This window comes from Balaenoptera ricei, chromosome 19, assembly GCF_028023285.1.
Source record: "Balaenoptera ricei isolate mBalRic1 chromosome 19, mBalRic1.hap2, whole genome shotgun sequence".
Lineage (NCBI taxonomy): Eukaryota > Metazoa > Chordata > Mammalia > Artiodactyla > Balaenopteridae > Balaenoptera > Balaenoptera ricei.
In genome coordinates this window covers 27,695,466-27,710,015 of record NC_082657.1, presented here as the reverse complement: position 1 = coordinate 27,710,015, position 14,550 = coordinate 27,695,466, and the positions used below count along the sequence as shown (strand labels likewise).

General features: G+C 37.3%; 1 protein-coding gene across 3 annotated transcripts in view; it reads right to left on the bottom strand.

Annotated features, from left to right (window-relative positions):
- PHKB (phosphorylase kinase regulatory subunit beta) overlaps positions 1 to 14,550 on the bottom strand; it is a 198,863-nt gene that overhangs the window by 69,341 nt on the left and 114,972 nt on the right. For all 3 annotated transcript variants that reach the window (XM_059906033.1, XM_059906034.1, XM_059906035.1), the window contains one exon: positions 10,802 to 10,896. In XM_059906033.1, the coding sequence (XP_059762016.1) occupies positions 10,802 to 10,896 (95 nt within the window). The remainder of the gene's footprint in view (positions 1 to 10,801; positions 10,897 to 14,550) is intronic.

Here is a 14,550-nt window from a genome sequence, read left to right as displayed (position 1 = left end):
AGAATATAAAAAAGGGAAGCAGGTATAAATCCATATTCTAGGAGTGCTATATAACAAATCTACTAAATTAGGAGAGGTTTATAACCTGTCTTGGACTGCAGCAAACTCACTTCCTGAACAGATGGTCTCCCACCATTTAATCACTCTTTTAACTCCCTACAATCTGGCTTTTGGGCACACTATCTACTAAAATCACTCAAAGGTTACCTGTAACCCAGATCATGGAAGCCAGCAACAAAAGTGCTAGAAGGAGATTTCACGAATCAAACCCAGCAAAATAATTTTATAGATTAGAAAACTACAGTCCATAAATGTTAGGAGATCTTCCTCAGATTACACGAGGGGTGAACAACGCAAGGTCAAAACACCAGCACTTGAGTTTCTGCCAATGCTGTGCTGTTCTCCCTTGCCAACTAGGTAGTCAGCTTTCTTGAACCACTGTCTCACAGTTAACATTTTTCACACTTTCAAGCCAATGACACTGTTTTACCTTCTTGCTGGATTCTTCTGTCCTGCCCTTCCTTGAACATCCCTTTACCCCACCATCTGCATTACCTGTACCCTGACAAAGAACTAAGCCTTAAGCCTAGCTTTCCAAAATTGTCTACTCTCATCATTTCAATTCCCATCATGAGCCATGTGCAATAGCAACACGACTTTGTAACTTTTCTTTTCATTAACTGCTGGGTACCTCAATTAACTACCACGTCTGCATTGAAACTATCAAAATGCAAATAATAATAGCTAACATGTATTGAGTGCTTAACTATAAACTAGGGGCTGCTCTAAGCTCTTTACCTATATTAACTCATTTAAATCTTTAACAAATCTATGAGGTATTATTCTGATTTCACATGTGAGGAAACTAAGGCACAGAGAGTTTAATCAACTTGCCAAAACTTGGATTCAAACCCATGCAATGTGCCTCCAGAGGCTGTGCTCTTAATTGTTTTGCTCGGCAGAATGTTTATATGAAATCTCTACTATTTATATTCTTGAATACTAAAATAGCATTTTCATATCAGAGTGTTTTTACCTGTGACTTTTCCGTTTTTATTAGAATGGCTTATTTATGTAAAAATTCTGTTGCATTCAATATCTATTTCAAGAAACAAGTTCAGTTTTTTGCAAATTGCTTTAAAAATGAAGAAAAGAAATCCAATTCCTGGCTGGTCTTATTCTATTGCCTGTTAAATGTGATAGTTTCAGATAGAATCCTGCAAACATTTAAAAAGATATTAAGTTTGTTTTCCTATTAAACCAGGAATCTTCTGTATGTTGATTAGTATAACACACATTTCAAAATAAAGTCCATTTGCTACAGAACTCCAAAGGCCCCCAGTTGCTACAAAAGGATGTCCTTTTTAGGGTCAACTTATCCCCAGTGGAAAACCATAATGCAGAACACAGTGAATCCGTGAAATGGACACAGTAAGCTGCTTACAGTTTCTTCCAAATATGAATGAGTAGCAAAGGTTCAAAACAAACAGTCTCCAAGTGACCTATCTCACATTAACATGGCAGAGGCTCTGCAGTGTGAACAGTCTTAAGTCTCAACCACAGATAACCAGCAGGTAGTCAGCACCAGAATTACCTAGGCAACAGAAAATGATGGGCCCCCTAACAGGAACAAGTTAGGGTGAAAGAAGAAGGGGAGTAAACACTCAAATAAAGAATCTTGCTAGCTTCTGGAAAGTGTCTTCCTTTGGATAAGGAAGAAGGAACTCCCTAATAAAATTACTAACTGTTAGACTTGTGGACTTGGTCTCATCCCAGTGCTAACAGGGAAGGAGAAAGTAACAGTTAGACCCTTTTAACATTACAAATGTTATATATAATGTATCCCAGCATACATTTTGTACTGATGTAACATCTTTCCACTTAATTTTTCAGATCATTTCCACAGGCCTCTCAGTCTCCTAAGGCACAGGTGAAACTATTTTTCTGTGATGTGATATTGAGCCAGGCTGTCCAGGAAGCAAAATATTTCCTCTGTTAACTCCTTCATACCATTATGAAAATCATTGCTTCCATGCCTGACATCCCTTCCTCCTTTTCTTCTTCAGTTAACATCTTCATATTGGTTCTGCCACTTGACAACTGTGTGACCTTGGAAAAATTACCAAACCTCTCTGAGACTTGCATTATCTATCTGTAAAGTGGGTATAATAATATTTATTTCAGAAAAGTGTTAAAATCAGAAATAATACATATAAAACAGTTCGTACAATGCCTATAATCATCAGAAGCACAATCAATAGCGGTTTTCTATTTTTCTCACTTCCTTTCTCTAGCCCTGTCAAATACCAAACTAGACTGATAGAAGGCAAAAAAGAATAAGACACATTCCCTACTCTGAGTACCCCTGCCAGAGAGGCAGGCATGTAAACCAACAACTACAATAGCATGACAAGTGTTACAACATGGTGTATGCAAAGGGTTATAGGAAAGCAGCCTTCTAAACCCATAAGACTTGTTTACAGGGAGTGATTTATAGGATGATTAGATAATATGATCTTTTGTATAATTTATCTTTTCCAAATCAAACGTGACATAGGAAAATAGGGGTAAGCGGAGCAGGCATTGTTACCCTATCTACAAGACTAAAGAACAGATTAAATAACAGTTTGGTATAAATTATTCTCCTTCACATGTTTCTTTACCAATTTGAATAATTCTGGCATTTAATTTACTTGGTTTGCATCTACTTGGAGCTATCACAACTGTTCAGTGAACATCTACCCTGCTCAAATCCCAGTGTTAGGTTCATCAACTAAGATCTGAAGAAGCACAGAGTGTGGCTGGAGAACAAGATATTTAACAGAAACAATGAGAGAAGACTCAAGCATAGTAAGTGAGGCCTGGGCTCCTAGTTCTAGAGAGTGGCGTTAGCACATACACTCAATTCTCATTCCTCTCCAGACCCCACAGAAATGACCATATAGATGCTAAAAATAAACAAAAAAGACTAAAGCCATAACAATAAAGAGAAAAAGAAAAAAGGGGCATCAAATCAGATATTTCAGCACATTTCTAGTGTAAAAGATGGCAAATAGAAGTGCATTAATGAAGAAAGCAGAGCAGAGGAAGCCTATATAACCAAACTATACCACTTAGAGCATCACCATAATGCTGCCACAGGTATGGGAGTTGATTCACCAAATAGAGGGGCCCCAGAAGGGTACTTCGTTTGCAGAAACACTGGACGGGAGAAGTGGGATGTGACACAGAACTGATAAAGGCCACAGTGGCTGGCCTGAGGTCCCACACAAGGAGCCACAGTCAGCAATAAAACAATAAAACAGGGTTTTTCTCTTAACATACTGAACAAACTGGCTGGGGTGAGTTAATGCTTTTAGTGTTGGCAATAGCTTCCTCAAAGTAAAGCCCTTCACATTCTGGCATTTGGCAAGGGTAATGAGGGTCTTGTTTGTTCCCCACTGGATCCTCAAGAGACAAAACTCCCAATCACGTCTTCCTCACTCCCTGTTGGGGCTGGGGGACAGGGGGAGGGGACCACTTAATACACTGAGAATAATCAGACCATCTATCACGTAATACACAATTGAACAAATGAGGATCACCAGGTATGTGAAAAATAACCGACAGGAAGAAAGAGAAACACCACGTTAATAAAACACAAAAATTACCTTGGGTATTATGCTTAGTGAAATAAGCCAGACATAGAAAGGCAAATATTGCATGATTCCACTTATATGAGGTACCCTGAATAGACAAATTCATAAAGACGGAAAGTAGAATAGAGGGTACCAGGAGCTGGAGGGAGGGGAGTAGAGGGAGTCATTGTATAATGGGTACAGAGCTTTTGCTGGGGATGATGAAAACATTTTGGGTATAGATAGCAGTGATGGTTATGCAACATGGCAAATGTATTTAATGCCACTGAATTGTGCACTTATGAATGGTTAAAATGATAAATATCATGTAATGCATATATTACCACAATAATAAAAAAGAAAAAGATCACTCAGGAAATTCAACAAATGGTGCTCTGACAACTGGATATCTGCATACAAAGAATGGAGCTGAATGCCTACCACATACCATGTACAAAAATTAACTCAAAATGGATCAGAGGCCTAAACGTAAGAGCTAAACCTATAAAATTATTAGAAGAAAACACAGGCAGAAATCTTTGTGACCCTGGATTAGACAATGGTTTCTTAGATATGACACCAAAAGCACAGCAAGAAAAAAAAAAAAAAGATAAATCAGACTTCATCAAAATGCAAATTGTCTGTGCTTCAAATGACACCATCAAGAAACTGGAATAATATTTCACCAAATGGGAGGAAATATTTCAAAATAATAGAAGGAACTCATATGTAGAACACATAAAGAACTATTACAACACAATAATAAAAAAGACAAAGAACCCAATTTTAAAATGACCACAATATCTTAAAAGACATTCGCCCAAAGAGATACATATACATATCCCCAAAAATATATGAATAGATGCTCAATGACTTTAGTAACTAGAGTAACTAGGGCAATGCAAATCAAAACCACAATGATATACCACTTCTTATACACTAAAATGCTATAATCAAAAAGACAGATAATAACAAGTGTTGACAAGAATGTAGAGAAACTGGAACCCTCATACATTGCTGGTAGGAGTGCAAAATGGTGCAATCGCTTTGAAAAACAGCCTGCAGTCCTTCAAAATGTTAAACACAAAATTAGCATATGACTCAGCAATTCCATTATATCCAAGAAAAATGAAAACATGTCACACAAAAACTTGTACACAAAATTTCATGGCAGCATTAGTCACAATAGCCAAAAAGTGGAAACAACCCAGATGTCCATCACCAGATGGATGGATAAATAAAGTGGTATACACACACAACGAAATGGTATTTCGCCATAAAAGGACTGAAATACTGATACATACTACAACACTGATGAACTTTGAAATCATTATGTGGAGTGAAAAAATCTAGTCACAAAATACCACACATTATATGATATACCCAGAACAGGAAAATCCATAGGCAGAAAGTAGATTAGTAGTTGCCTAGGGCTGGGGTAGGGAGAGAGAGAAAGGTTGAAGAAAGTGGAGAGTGACTGGCGTCATGAAAATATTCTAAAATTTATTGTGATGAATATACTAAAAACCATTGAATTGTACACTTTAAATTAGTGAATTGTATCAGATGTAAATTATATTTCAATAAAGCTTTTATTAAAAAATAAATGTTCAATAAATGATAGCAAATCTTATTTTTAAAAATTACAGAAAAAAAGACTATTCAAGGAACAGAAGAGATCTTAACTCTTAATTTTTATTCATAGAAAGACTTATGAAGATAAATTATCCATTAAAAAAAGGGGCAAGAAGGAACAAGATAGCCCGGACTCAGCTTTCCCTCCTGCTCTAAATACAATTATTTACCCTGGAAATAATTCAGTGGATAATGAGTCAAGGGCTCTGAGAGCTGGAAAGAAGGCAGTAGACTTGGCTGGCTAAGAACCAACCCCAGGACTTGAAGAATGGCAATGTGGTGAGATTCCTAAGATCCCATACACACTGGGCTGAGCACTGTAGAGGCCTGCAGCCTGAAACAACCATCAGGCACAGACAAAAAAATAAACACAAAAGCAACAAAAGTCTGTTCTCTCTGGCCAAAGGACTGGGAAACAAGAACCACAACAGCGACCAAGTGGGGAGATCCAACCCTAGTTCCTCTACTTGAGGTACTAGTTGGCCAATCTGCCTTCAGCAGCACCTTCAAAACCCTACTGGGCCCACCCAACCTCTGCTTTACAACCAGGGCACTTGATGGGCCAACACGACTGTAGCATCGGCAAAGAAGCCCCAGTGAACTGTCTTGACCCCTGCTCCACAAATCAGGCTTTAGCGGGCAGTTCAATTCATCTAGGATAGCAGCAGTAAAGCTCCAAGGGCCATCCCAACCCCCACTCCACAACCAGTGCACCAGCATGGAATTCTGAGCAGCCTACAGCAGCAGCTTCTCAGCAGTGCCAAGACTACCCAACCTCTGGGAAACCAGCAAGCGGGCCGATACACCTGCATCAGCTGAGTTTGTTATCTCCTGGCCATCCACCCAGTGGCATAAGGAGACTTAGGCCAAGAGAAATGGCATAATATCTGTAGAAGAACACAAATTTGAATTGGCAAGGGACTTCTTGTCTGAAACTATGGAGGCCAGAAGAAGTATACAATCATGCTTAGTGCTGAAAGAAAACAACTGTCAATCAGGAATCCTGTATCTAATGAAAGTATCCTTCACGAATGAAAAGGAAATAGACATTATTAGACAAAGGAAAACTAAGAAATTTGTTGCTAGAAGACCTACTCATAAATAATGTCTAAAGAAAGCTATGTGAGCAGAAAGAAAATGACAACAGAAGGCAGGGACATTCAGAAAGTAAAGAACGATGAAATGGTAGAAGTTGGGATAAGCACAATATACTTTTTTTTTTTCACTATACTGTTTGGCATTTTATATTTGAATATTTTGCAATAATTTTAAATGGTCTATTAAAAAAGTAGTAATGCAAACCAGTATATGACAAACCAACAGCATGCACAAAAGATACAGAGTGTATATTACACGAATAAAAGTTCAAAAAGTCAGTCTTTATGATCACCTCCTCCCTTTCCCAGAACTAGCCAGTTTTGTATGATAAAACATGCACTCATAAATAGCTTATTTTATACAATATGATTATTCTTAACCCACCATTCTGTGATCTACCCTTTATTTTATGTTTACTGAGCATTTATTATAATCCACTTCTTGTGTCGTTTCATGTCAATTTACCACATTCTTTTTAATCCCTGCATAGGTTTATAATAATTTATTAGATCTGTCTCCCACTTCTTGATATTAATATGGTTTTTAATATTTAAAGGAGTTTTAAGCACAATACACTTTTACCTCATGACTTTCTTTAAGGGTTACATTTACATTATTCAAATATTTAGAAAACAGATCTGGTTTAAAAAAAAAAAGAAAGGCTTTTCTGGAAATGGGGAAATTACAGACTAGTTAGTACTACCAAATGTAACAATGTAATTGCATTGTAATCTCCTCTATATTATTTCACTTTTTACAAAATGCATCTATGTAACTTTCATATGTAGTTAAAGGAAGAGAAACTGTATAGGCTTTTAAAGGATCCTGTCTGAAAAAGAGGCCAGGGTTTCAGGATGAAGGTTGTACTAAGAGTGGAGGCCTGGGAGTGGGTGAGGGTGAGTTGTGATATTAGGTCAGCAAATTGGCTGAGATCATAGTACAGGGATGGTTGGGAGAAATCTGGAGAAATTGCAAGATATAAGTGAAAAACACAGAAATGAGGTGACTGTATGAGGATATGGAATTTAGACTCTACCCTGTAGGCAGTAGAGCATAATGGAAGGTTTTCAGGAAACAACATAAATGAATCCATACTTTATAAGATCATGTGTTCTCAAGCACAGAGAATAAACAGGGGAGACTGAAGAGAGAGAGAGATTATTAAAACCATGCCATTGAGTAGTAATGAAGTCTGAGTGGTACATGGCAGTGGGGATAAATATGAAGAGACAAATGTAGATGCTACTTTGAAGGCAGAGCCAATAGGATAACCACCTGCATGTAAGAGCTACTGGCATGAGAAAGGAGTATTGAAGATGGTCCTTATCCAAGGTAGGGACTATGGAGAAAAGAGCTACTTTGAAGAGAGAAGATAAATTTGGCATTAGAAATGTTGGGTTTCATTTAAAAAAATTTTTAAACCACTTTATTGAGATATAATTTACATATAAAAAGCTGTACATATATAATGTATACAACTCAATGAGACGGAGTTATGTATACATCCAGAAATGTTGGGTTTTAAAGACTAGATTTGTGGAGAGACGATCACCAGGTAGTTGGAAATTCAAGTTTAAATATTAGGAAAGAGGTCAGAATTAGAGAAATAGATTTAGAGATATTTGCATAAGTCCACGATTTTCCATGACATACCTTCCTCCCACATATACCATCAAGCACACTCAAACAAACATTCAAGTTAAACCCTGAGAACCTCCTATATAACAGGTGTTACGGTACTATGACAGATACTGAAGCTACAAAAGTGAATAAAATATGGTCTCTGGTCTCTAGGAACATACATTCTAAGGTCTGCAAAAGTTTTCTTGTTTTCTCTTGGTCAAAATCTCACAATACTATAAAGTATATCTGCTACTGCTAACAATGCATTTCTTTCTACTCCTCTAAACTTTATTTATAAAAGGGAATTTTATTCTCCAAGTAACATCAAGAGAAAACAGTAACTTCTGACTAGTGAGAGAGTAGTGAGGAGGGTCATCCCAGCTGATACCCTTTTCCAACCTCAGCCTTAACCCGGATACAAAAGTACTTCCCTTTTCCAAAAATAAATTTGCTAAGGGTAATGTTAAGAAAATCAACAGCTGCTAATTCAGTCCTCAATGTTTTGGATTTGCAATGTGCCAATAGCCCCATGCACACTTGAAGGAGTGGACCTTTCTACAGTTCTGGCACACTCACAGCTCTCTGGGTTCCAGAAGACTTCCTTCTGCCATAACCCTTCTGTGAAGGAATAAGCTGGCCCAGCAGGCCTGGGTTGTTTAAATCTTGAAAATTCCCAAGAAAGGCATGCTTTCAGGATGGGCTTTCCGGCTTCTTGGAATGTTCTCTCCTTTTTTTGTAATAAACTGTAAGTGTTGAGTATAACAGCTTCTGAGCCCTGTGAGTCCTGGGGACCTCGGATACAACTTCCTTCGAAGTCAGGGATTTCTCTTGTTTCCAGGAAATGTCTGAACTTTACTATTCTACTTACTTTTTCTGACATTTGACAGGGTCAATCCCCACAGATCAGTTAATTTCAAGATCTGACCTGGTCAATCATGATTGAGAGGGCACGGACACCAGCATTTCAGGCAGAGGGCCCTGTCTGACTTCCATATTTCACCAAGCCAAGCCAGCTAGCCCCAACAATGGATATGGGCATGCCAGGTCTTGGCTACTGCTTAAATGGCTGAGAAAGTGGAAAAGGCACCTCACCATTTTATATACCACCACAACCAAGCTGCCAGTAGGGTGGGGTAATAACACCTCCCAGCAATTTTCTGCTGCCAATTTTTCCTATCATTTCCTTCTCAGAAACTATATACAATGCATGGATGTAATCCCAGCATGGCTGCAGGAGAGAAGCCCCTGTCCTGACCCTAGAGCAAGGCTCTTAGATAGGATGTGACTCTACCTGGGAGGTACATCACATAATTTAGTAGCAACATTAGAAAATGATTTCAATATAAAAAATATACCTAGAGTAAATTCTCTATAAAATTCACTCTCACTCACTTGTACTCTGCCTTCTTGAGTGGGAGAGAAAGAGTTGTAAGAATATTGTATGTCAAAAATTACATATAACCCACAGCCCTCCTTACATGGGTCAAGCATGAAGTAAGTGTTTAAATGGTTGATTTTGTTAGCTCTGTGCTTTGATGTTCTCTGGTTCCTGCCCCCACACCTCAAACCTGTGACCAGTAGGTCACTTTATATTCTAAGAAAAGGCCTTGAGATTTCATCACCCTAGAAGTGCATCACACATGCTATGTAAGTGATACACACTAGTCTTAAAATGGCTCAGAGTCACAGCACTAGGTAACATGAAGTTAAATATATTCCACTTTACTGACTGGTAAATATATTCCACTGAGATGAGCGGCAAATAAAGATAAAGGCCAAATCCCTGCCTTATATGGGAACTAATAGGCCAGTGTAAAATTTCTATCACATATTAACATAGGCATCTTATGTTCTTGAGAAAATCTTAACATTTATTTACAAATCTCCCAAAAGCTTCTCATCTATGAACCACTCAGAGTAACTAGATGTTTTCTTGAGGACCAGCAAAAGAAGCAGAGAAACAGTGTGATACTAATGATACTAATGAGGCTGGTTGGCTCTCCCTTTCTCTCGTCAAAACAAGCATTTATGTGTGTGTTTGTGTGTGTGTGTATGTGTTATACATATATTTTTAAAGTAAAAGGAGCATTTCAATTTCGTAAGCATATTTTCTGTAAATGCTGATGCTATTCTTATTAAATAAATTTAATAAGTGTGTGCTTGGAATCCCAGGCACACACTCAGGTTCATTCCCTTTCTCCTCAGGCAATTTCAACAATCCACACTACAGTTTCATTTTAACAGTACTCATTACTGGTATCATTTAATACATGAGGGTTTGCTCAAGTCAACATCAATCTTGCTGATCCTGCAAACACTTATTTTGTTGACACAACACAGTCTAAATCCATAGCTACTAAATGTAAAAAAAAAAATTTTAACTATTTCTTCACCCGACATGTTACCAAGTACTAAGAACAACTGTCTGTCACTCAGTCCTGCCACAGAGACACAGCACTGGATAGACATCAAGCGAGGGGCCTTTCACGGAACCCCACTCCCTTCAGTAATAGAGCCATCTCATCTGTCCCCATGCCACCCATACATACCGCGTCTTCTCAAAGACATTTGACACCTTAAACACAACCACTGCGAAGGTGAAAATGTTTACCTGTGAGACATCTCGTGGGACACGTCTGACTCATACTTCCTCATTAACAAATAGCCCTTGACCACAGGTAAATCTTAACTAACCAGAAGACAGAAAAGCTTTGCCCTTAGAAGGAACAATAAAAACCCATTCAGAATAAAATTTCTTCTTCAATTAAGTGTTAAGTGTCTGGATGAGTCTAAGTTATGAAATAAAATATCTTTATATATCTCTTTACCTGATTGGAAAACCTCATGCTCACATTACGTTGATTCTGTAGTGGGACATAACGCTGAACAGGATCAATGTCTTTAGGACTAATTAATCCATCAGCTGAAAAAAAAAAGGCAAATGACATGATCAAAAATGTATCTATACAACTGTAAACCAACTAGACCTAATAGATGTTTATAGAACACTCCATCCAACAAGAGCAGAATATACATCCTTCTCAATGCGCATGTAATATCTTTCATATGCTAGGCCATAAAAATAAGTGTCAGTAAATTTAAAAGGATTTAAATCATACAAAGTATATACTTCAACCACAATAGAAAGAAATACCAGAATTTAGAAATAGAATTCAAATAGAATCCTATTCAAATAGAATAGAATCCTATTCAAATAGAATCAATTGAAATTGATTTCAACCACAATAGAAATCAATTAACAGAAAGAAGTTTTAGAAATTCACAAACATACTAAAATTAAACAACACACTCCTAAATAACCAATGGGTCAGAAAAGAAATGAAAAGGGAAATTAGAAAATACTTTCTAATGTACTTTCTGATGAGATGATTGAAAAAGAAGACACAACATACCAAAACTTAGGGGATTTAGGCAAAGCAATGCTCAGAGGGAAATTGACAACTGTAATTGCTTATATTAAAACAGAAAATTCTTGGGACTTCCCTGGTGGCGCAGTGGTTAAGAATCTGCCTGCCAATGCAGGGAACATGGATTCGATCCCCGGTCCGGGAAGATCCTACATGACACAGAGCAACTAAGCCCATGTGCCACAACTACTGAGCCTGTGCTCTAGAGCCCGGGAACCACAACTACTGAGCCCACGTGCCACAACTACTGAAGCCTGCGCACCAAGAGCACATGCTCCGCAACAAGAGAAGCCACTGCAATGAGAAGCCCGCACACTGCAACGAAGAGTAGCCCCTGCTTGCTGCAACTAGAGAAAACCCACACGCAGCAACAAAGACCCAACACAGCCATAAATAAATAAATAAATAAATAAATAAATAAATTAATTAAAAAATAAATAAAACAGAAAATTCTCAAGTCTATAATCTATATTCCACATTAAGACAGCAGATGAAAAAGAGCTAACTAAATCAAAAGCAAGCAAGAGGAAGGAAATTAAGAGTGGAAATTAATGAAATAGAGTATAGAAAAACAATACAGAATATAAATGAAACCAAGTAGATTCTTGAAAAACTCAAAAGTTGACAAACCTTTAGCTAGCCTGACCAAGAAATAAAGAAAGAAGACTCAAATTACTAAATCAGGAATGAAACTAGGAACATTACTACCAACCTTAAGGATTACAAGAGAATACTCTGAAAAAATGTATGCCAACAATTTAGATAACCTAGATGATATGGGCAAATTCCTAGAAATACATACATTACCAAAACTGACTCAAAGAGGAATAGAAAATATGAACAGATGTGTAACAAGTAGTGACTGAAACTTTCCACACTAAAAATGTTCAGGACCATGGGACTTCATTGATGAATTCTACCAAACAGTTAAAGAAGAATTAAAACCAATCTTTCACAAAATTTTCCAAAAAATAATAGAGGCACACTTCTCAACTCATTCTAACAGGCCAGTGTTACCTTAATACCAAAATCAAAGACACTGCAAGGGAAGAAAATCACAAATCAAAATCTTTTCTGAATATAGACACAAAACTACTCAACAAAAATACTAGCAAACCAAATCCAGTAACATATAAAAATGATTATATACCATGACCAAATGGGACTTACCCCACAAATGCAAGAATGGCTTAACCTCCCCAAATCAGTTACTGTAATACACCATATCAATTGAACAAAGGACATAAAAACTACGTGACCATCTCAGACACAGAAAACACTTGACAAATTCAACATCCTTTCATGATAAAAGGCAGTCAACAAATTAGGGACAGACAGGAACTTCCTCATCCTGAAAAAGGGCATCTATGAAAAACCCATGGCTAATGTCACACTCAATGGTAAAAGATGGAATGCTTTACTCCAAAGATCAGGAGTCAAGACAATGATGTCTACTCTTGCCACTTTTATTCAACATTGTACAGGAGGTTCCAGTCACAGAAATTTGGCAAGAAAAAGTAATAAAAGGCATCCAGATTGAAAGGAAGAAGCTACAGTAATTAAGACAACATGGTTCTGGCATAAAGACAGAGATCAGTGGAACAGACTGATCCACTGATCAGTCCAGAAATAAACTGTTACATTATGGTCAACTGGTTTTTGACAAGGATGCCAAAACAATTCAACAAGGAAAAGAATAGTTCCCCCCCCACACACAAAGTACCGGGATAAGTGAATATACAAAGGCAAAAGAATGAAGCTGGACCTCTTCTTCACACCACCTACAAAAGTAAATGCAAAATAGATTTAAAAAGTTAAATGTAATAGTTAAAAATATAAAACTGTTAGAAGAAAATATAAGAGTAAATCTTTGTGACTATGTATTAGACAAAATTACATGAAAACATAAGTAACAAAAGAAAAAATGAGATAAATTGGACTCTGCCAAAGCGATAAGCTTTTGTGTCTTAAAGGACACCATCAAGAAAGCAAAATGACAGCCCACAGAATGGGAGAAAATATTTGCAAATCACATATCTTGTAGGGGACCTGTATCTTGAATATATAAAGAACTCTTGTAACTTAACAATAAAAAGACAAATAACCCAATTTAAAAATGGCCACAGTATCTGAATAGACATTTCTCCAAAGAAGATATACCAATAAGCACATGAAAAGATGCTCAACAACATTAGTCATTTGGGGAATGCTTATCAAAACCACAATGAGGTAACACCTCATACCCATTAGGATGGCTAATATCAAAAAACAGACAAGAATAAGGGTTGGAGAGGATGTAGAGAAATTAGAACCCTCATACACTCCTGGTTGGAAGGTAAAATGGCACAGCTACTTTGGAAAATAGTCTAGAAGCGCTCCAAATGTTAAACACAGAGTTACCATATGACTCAGCAATTCCACCCCTAGGTATATACCCAAGGGAAATGAAAACATATGTCAAATGATAACTTGTTCATGAAAGTTTAGAGCAGCATTATTCATAATAGCCAAAAAGTGGAAACAACCCAAATGTCCATCACCTGATGAATAGATAAATCAAAGGTGGTATATCCATACAATGGAATGTTATTTTGCCATAAAAAGGAACGAAGTGCAGGAATTCCCCAGCGGCCCAGTGGTTAGGACTCCACGCTTCCACTGCAGGGGGCACAGGTTCGATCCTGGTAGGGGAACTAAGACCCCACATGCTGCGCGGTGCAGACAAAAAAAAAAAAAAAGGGAACAAAGTGCTAATACATGGATGAAACTTGAAGATAGGCTAAGTGAAAAAAGTGAGTCATAAAGGCCATACATTATATGATTTGAGGCATATAAAATGTCCAGAATAGGTAAATCTACAGAAATAGAAAGTAGATTAATGATTGTCTAGTGCTAGGGGGAAGGACGAAGTGATTAGGGGTACGTGGGGAGAGACTGCTAAAGAGTATAGGGTTTTTTTTGGGGGGGTGTTGATGACAATATTCTAAAATTGATTGTGGTTATAGTTGCACAACTCTGTGAATACGCTAAAAAATATTGAACTGTAAACTTTAAATCGGTGAAATGTATGTAATTTTACCTCAATAAAGTTGTTCTACAATAAAAATAATGTATTTGCAGTTTCAAGGAAGAAAACTAGTTCAGTGAGG